Here is a 6,000-nt window from a genome sequence, read left to right as displayed (position 1 = left end):
TTGGAAGATGTTGATTGACCGTGTGGAAAGATGAAAGGAATATGGTCCGGGTGCGGTCAAAAAAACTCAAATAGTAGAATTATACTATTTTAATGAGCCATAAAATAGTATAATTCTACTATTTGAGTTTTATTGACCGCACCCGGACCATATTCCTTTCATCTTTATATATATATATATATATATATCTTGCTATAGAACAAATATTTAAAAACAAGACTGCTCACTAACTTGAGATTAAATAATTTTCCAGACAGACGTGAGCTCCATGAAATCGTCCAATAACTGACATCAACACCCTAAGAATGCTATAAATAGAACGAAATGGACTGGAGTAATTTTGTCTTTTTCATAGGACTGTTTCCAAGTTGTGACTGGCGGAATTCCAGAAACAGCTGAACTTTTGGAAGAAAAATTCGATTACATTTTGTACACTGGTTCATCTAAAGTTGGTAAAATCATAAGAGAAGCAGCCAATAAACATCTGACTCCAGTAACACTCGAAATGGGTGGAAAAAGGTGATATTCTCTTTATTTTATTACTGGTAAATCGTTGGAATTATAACATAGACTCATTTAATTGGTTAAGATATTAAATTATATAAGTAATAAATAGAAAAGAAATTTATGATCTCCAAAATCAGCTTAACATTTCCTGCTCTATATACAGAAAAGCCATATAATTTCATCTTTCTTCACCCATAGTACTTCTTAAGTAATTTTTTTCTCGTTTTAAAACAAATAAATCATCTTTCTCCTGATGCATTAGAAAAAGGAAATGCAATTTTTTTTTTATGGAGGTTCGTACCTAAGGGTTTCAAAAGTCGCTGAAAACAAGTCTGACTTCATTTTACTCCGTCTCACCCCCCCCCCCCAAAAAAAAATATAACTTACTTTAAAGGATGTGTATTTTGATGTTTCCATTTTTTTTAAAATGTTTGAAGTCATTTGATACCATCAACAAACTTTTTTTCTAAAAAAACAAATATGTTTGGTATTTAATAACCAAATACATGTAAAGGTGAAATGCGATATTATTAAAAATTTCTTTAATTTATGTAACTTTTTTTCTGGGCTCCTAGAGCCTATTGGGAAGCACACGAGGAAACGTATCAAATATTATACGTTTTCAATACAATTCAGTACAAATATTATATTATATTATATAAAAATATGTAATTTATATATGTCCAGTCACGGATTGATCAATATGCTGTGTAATGTAGCAACCCGATGTATTTGGGCAGCATGAATGAATAAAGTTATACGTTTTCTTTCTCTCTCTCTCTCTCGACCTAGTAACACTAATAAAAATTTCATTGAAATCGGTGAACGGTGACCATCCAAACCCACTAGTTACTAATCTTGCCTCCTCTTCCATTCCTGACAATCCTCCGAGGCGCCTGAAAAGAAAATGGCCACGAGACCTCCTATTGTAAAACGTCATTGGACCAATGGGTAGTTTCTCCACACGCCTATAACACCCCATTTTAACTGAGATCAAATTTACTAAATGTATTATAATGTACAGTTGTAAATAACAATAAATAAAAAAAATAAGTTGAACTATAGTACAAAAATCAGTTTTTGAAAAGATTTTACAAATTATTCATCACACCCTTTATTCTTTTTTTTTAAACATTCAAATAAAAAAATATTCGAAAAAACTCTATACAACTTCATATGATTTAATTCTTTGAGATACTTCTGCCTTGGTTTTAGTACTTATAACGTGATATGAAATTATTATTTATTATTTTTTCCTTATTTTTATGTAAAAAATATCTGTTTTAAGTTTGTCCATCTTCGTTATTAAGTGATAGCCCTGAAAAATCAGTAGCCTACTTTTTCAACGTTTTTACTGAAATTATAGATTCAATCTTCCTCTGGACGAATGAAGATTTTGTATAAAATTTACCCTGTATGGTCAAAATACACTGAGAAGCATACAAGTGAGTCAGGCATAGAAAGAGTCGATATTCTGAACTAATAACACGGTAAAAACATTATGGAATACCAGAAATCATCATGTGAAAACAACATTTATGTAATCAATGAATTTTTAACCCAAAGTTGCCCAAGGGCATAGCATTACATAAGTCATCGTAATCGATAGATTTGTTTACAGGGTCATTCCATATCGAGTCATTCAGGTCAGGATATCCAACTTTTCACATTTTGATAAAACTTGGCATTTGATAAATATTGATCCCATTATCATCCTCATAACTTCTATTTATAATACTGATTCTATTACTGTCTTGCGAAACATTTTTGCCCTATCTTCTAAAGATTTTTAATATCATCTGTTTTTGTCGTTGTTTATTTTAATTTGGTGGTATGGAAAGCCTAGAATATCCCGTATCGGACGTACACTAATAAAAAAATAATTGTTTTTAAAACTATTCAAGAAATCATCATAAAATTTTACTGGTGGTTTGCGTACCAAACCAGAAATCATCGAAAAATCTTCCTATTAACCCATCTCAATTCCTCCCAAAAAATCAAAAAAAATATAATTATTTGAAAATTTAAGAACTGGATCTTTTTGTTTACAAAAATCACAATATCTATAGCCTTAGACGTGATAGAATGCACAAATTTCTTTCAAGATGCTCTTAAACATATGGACTAATGAACAAAAAATTTATTTGGCTTTTTAACTTATTTAATCAGTGAGCACAAAGATAGGATATTGCTGAATATTAAAATGATATAATTTTATTTACTTAATTTTGTTGTTGTTATTAAGTCGAAAGTAATATATTGTTCAAAATACACAGTATAATCATTAATATTTTTATTATATTGATTGAAATACAACTTCTATACCCTTCTATACAACAGCTTTCACTTTTTTAATGTTTCAGACAAAAACTTTTTTTTTTTTTTATATCATTCTTCCGGGGCCACTTTATGAAAATACATACGTTTTACAAGAACGTTGATACGTTCCTAAGGGGGAATATTCCCTTTGAGACGAATAAAAAAAAAAAACAGCTTGTCCTAAATTGTGAATAAAAAGAATTTTTCCTTCACTATAAATTGTTTTTCTGGTCCAAATTTTCTGTTAACAACCTAGTTCGCAGGTTGCATTAAAAAATAATAATAATAACAAAAAATAAAATTTCGTCCATTTTTCCTTTTTATTTGTAGAAACATTATACCTACCGAAAAAAAAAAATTGCACTATATACTAAACAGTTTTAATCAATTAATGATAACAACTGAAATCAATAGTTAAAAACTCAGTACTCAGAAGATTACAATATCATTTTCCATAGTTAGATTTGGTGAATTATCAGCAGCTACCAGTTGATAATCTAAATAACTTACCAATTTTATATAAATTATTAGCTGATAGCAGAGCTGAGTTGCTGATAAATCAACATTGTAGATAATTCACGGGATTGTTAAAAAAAAAAATAATGGAATAGAAAAAGCAATTTAATCATCATTATTATCAAATGTATTAAAATAAAAAAGTGACTCGCAATATTCAGTGTGTATTTTTAACACCATATTTTATTTTAAGTAAGTTTGCATAAAACATATTATTCTTTTGAGGACAGTAATTCATGTTAAAAAGCCAAGAGTTTCTATACACTAACTTATATAATACTAAGAATTCCGGAACAAATTTAAGCATTTTATCATGTATGTGGTTCTGAATATCGTGATTTTCTTAAAACAAAACATCCACTTCGTAAATTTCTAAAAATATATGTTTTAACATTTTTAGTTTTTTGGAATATCAATCTAGGTTAATAACAGATTGCTATTTCCAGAATTATAAAATTTCTTCTTATGAAATTTCACAAAGATATTTTTTTAATTGTGATTACACGTTTAAGGCGAGATTTCTAAAGGTTTGGATATCAGCCAAATTAAAAAAATAAATAACTAATTCAACAAATTCTATTAAAAATTGGGCGAATATTTTCCCAGGTGCTATCAGAATAATAAAATCGATTGTGCCTAGTTTGATCAAAACCTAAGTTTGTGGGTATCATTGCTTGTGTGACATATAATGAAATGAACCCAAATAACTGTTATAGTGAATTCTAATAATATTACGTCAGATATCAATATGATGTGTATATCAATATATGTAGTGTTTGGTTATTTTACCCCCTTCTTGGTCAGGAAGTGAGGTATCCTGTAGGCATCGCCCTATCACACTTTTCTAACCAGAATGAAAAGGTTGATTATTCATTCCGTGATGTCAATTAAATTAAATTCAATCCACCCAGGCCGGAATCGAACCAGCACCGCTGCAGTTGCGAGGTTGCCAAGGTTACGCCATAACTCACTCAAAGACGGCCTCAATGTGTGCTTACTTTTAGGATAGGTTACCTTTCTGACCTAGTTGGAGTACAAAGGAAGTCATACCTCAAATTAATCCTTTACCAGTAATCCCCAATTAAATACTATCTTCCCTAAAGATAATATTAATTTGTACGATTCGTTAATATTTAAATGATGTCATACTATGTCTCAAAGGAATATTATCGTCAATTAACACTAAAGCAATACTATGTTGTTTTAATAGTATTTTTTTTTGTTTAAATAAAATAAATTGTATCCAAGTTAAGTATCAAAACATTGTTTATTTTTTTATAAGTCCAACGTTTCGGCCGATTCGGCCATCCTCAAGGACAATTCATAAAATAACAACTTTTATTGTACATTAATTTTTTACAAACATTATTAATAATAAAATAGCATGTCTTAAATACATATTTACAACACACATCAATAATTTTAAAACTTTTTGCAGGCTTTTCTGCCCTGGTCATCAATTTCAGTCAAAATTACCCAACAAGACAATCAATATTAGGAAATCATATTAATTTATTAATAAGCTTGCCTTAGCTTACGTCTAATTAACTTTTCACTTTTCTCATTACTTTTTAAAACTTTTAATTACAGATCAACTTAATACTCTTATCACAATATTTGCAACCTTCCTTCAGGTCAGGCATATAATTGATTTATTTGAAATTGTATTTTGGTTAAAATTATTATTTCTTTTATTATTAAAATTCATACAAAAGTTTATTATAAATAATTATATAAAATTTAAAATCTCTGCATAGTGTTAGTTCAAATTTCTTTGTGTCTGTTTTAAAATTCACTGTATAATTAAATGTTTTCTTATATATAAATAGGCTCAAACAATAATAACCAGTCTCAAGATTATGTATAAATTAATTATTTTTTATTGTTTTGTTTCAGTCCCCTATACATCGATGAAACAGTAAACATGCCACTTGCAGTCAAGCGAATACTTTGGGGAAAATGTATTAATGCAGGTCAAACATGTATTGCCCCCGATTATATACTGTGCTCAAAAATACTTCAAGCCAAATTGATTAAAGAATCTGAAAAAATACTTAAAGAGTGGTTTGGGGAATCGCCATTGAAATCGCCTGATTATTGTCGGATAATAAATACCTCTCATTTCAAGTAAACTTGATTTTAAACTGTAAACGTTACTTAGAACTTTTTAAGGTAACTGTATATTTATTTTCACAACTAATTATTAACTTGTTTTAGCCGCCTTGTCGAAATGCTGAGAGAATCGCAAGTAGCTATTGGAGGAGAAGTAAACGAGTCTGAAAAAATGATTTCACCAACTATTTTAGTAAACGTGAAACCGACTGACAAAGTCATGCAAGATGAAATATTCGGACCCCTGTTACCTATCATCAATGTTGAATCGCCTCAGGAAGCTATAGATTTTATTAATGAGAGGTATTTTCCCTGATATTATTTAATTGCAAATTTATTCCATAAAGATTGTTGGATTTAAAAATAGGAATATGCATGTTTTGGTTGTTAATGTTCGGGCTTTATAGAGCCGTGATAGTTGTGAAGCTGTCGCCGATATTTTTTGACAATCGGCCTATCTCAACAAAATTCCAAATGATTTCAAGTGCTTTCTTTAGATCTGAGGAAATGTCCTTATAGTGTATGTTCAAAAAAACACGATTTCTA

The 6,000-nt window shown here is 29.4% G+C and overlaps 1 protein-coding gene across 2 annotated transcripts in view; it reads left to right on the top strand.

Annotated features, from left to right (window-relative positions):
- The window catches only part of LOC106688207 (aldehyde dehydrogenase, dimeric NADP-preferring), a 110,845-nt gene that overhangs the window by 95,509 nt on the left and 9,336 nt on the right, over positions 1-6,000 (top strand). For both annotated transcript variants that reach the window (XM_014432562.3, XM_014432563.3), the window contains exons 6-8: positions 356-519; positions 5,239-5,469; positions 5,560-5,757. In XM_014432562.3, the coding sequence (XP_014288048.1) occupies positions 356-519; positions 5,239-5,469; positions 5,560-5,757 (593 nt within the window). The remainder of the gene's footprint in view (positions 1-355; positions 520-5,238; positions 5,470-5,559; positions 5,758-6,000) is intronic.

Source organism: Halyomorpha halys, unplaced genomic scaffold, assembly GCF_000696795.3.
Source record: "Halyomorpha halys isolate HHAL.00 unplaced genomic scaffold, Hhal_1.1 Scaffold1081.1, whole genome shotgun sequence".
NCBI lineage: Eukaryota > Metazoa > Arthropoda > Insecta > Hemiptera > Pentatomidae > Halyomorpha > Halyomorpha halys.
The sequence above is the reverse complement of the archived record's forward strand: the minus strand, read 5'-3'. Positions and strand labels throughout refer to the sequence as shown.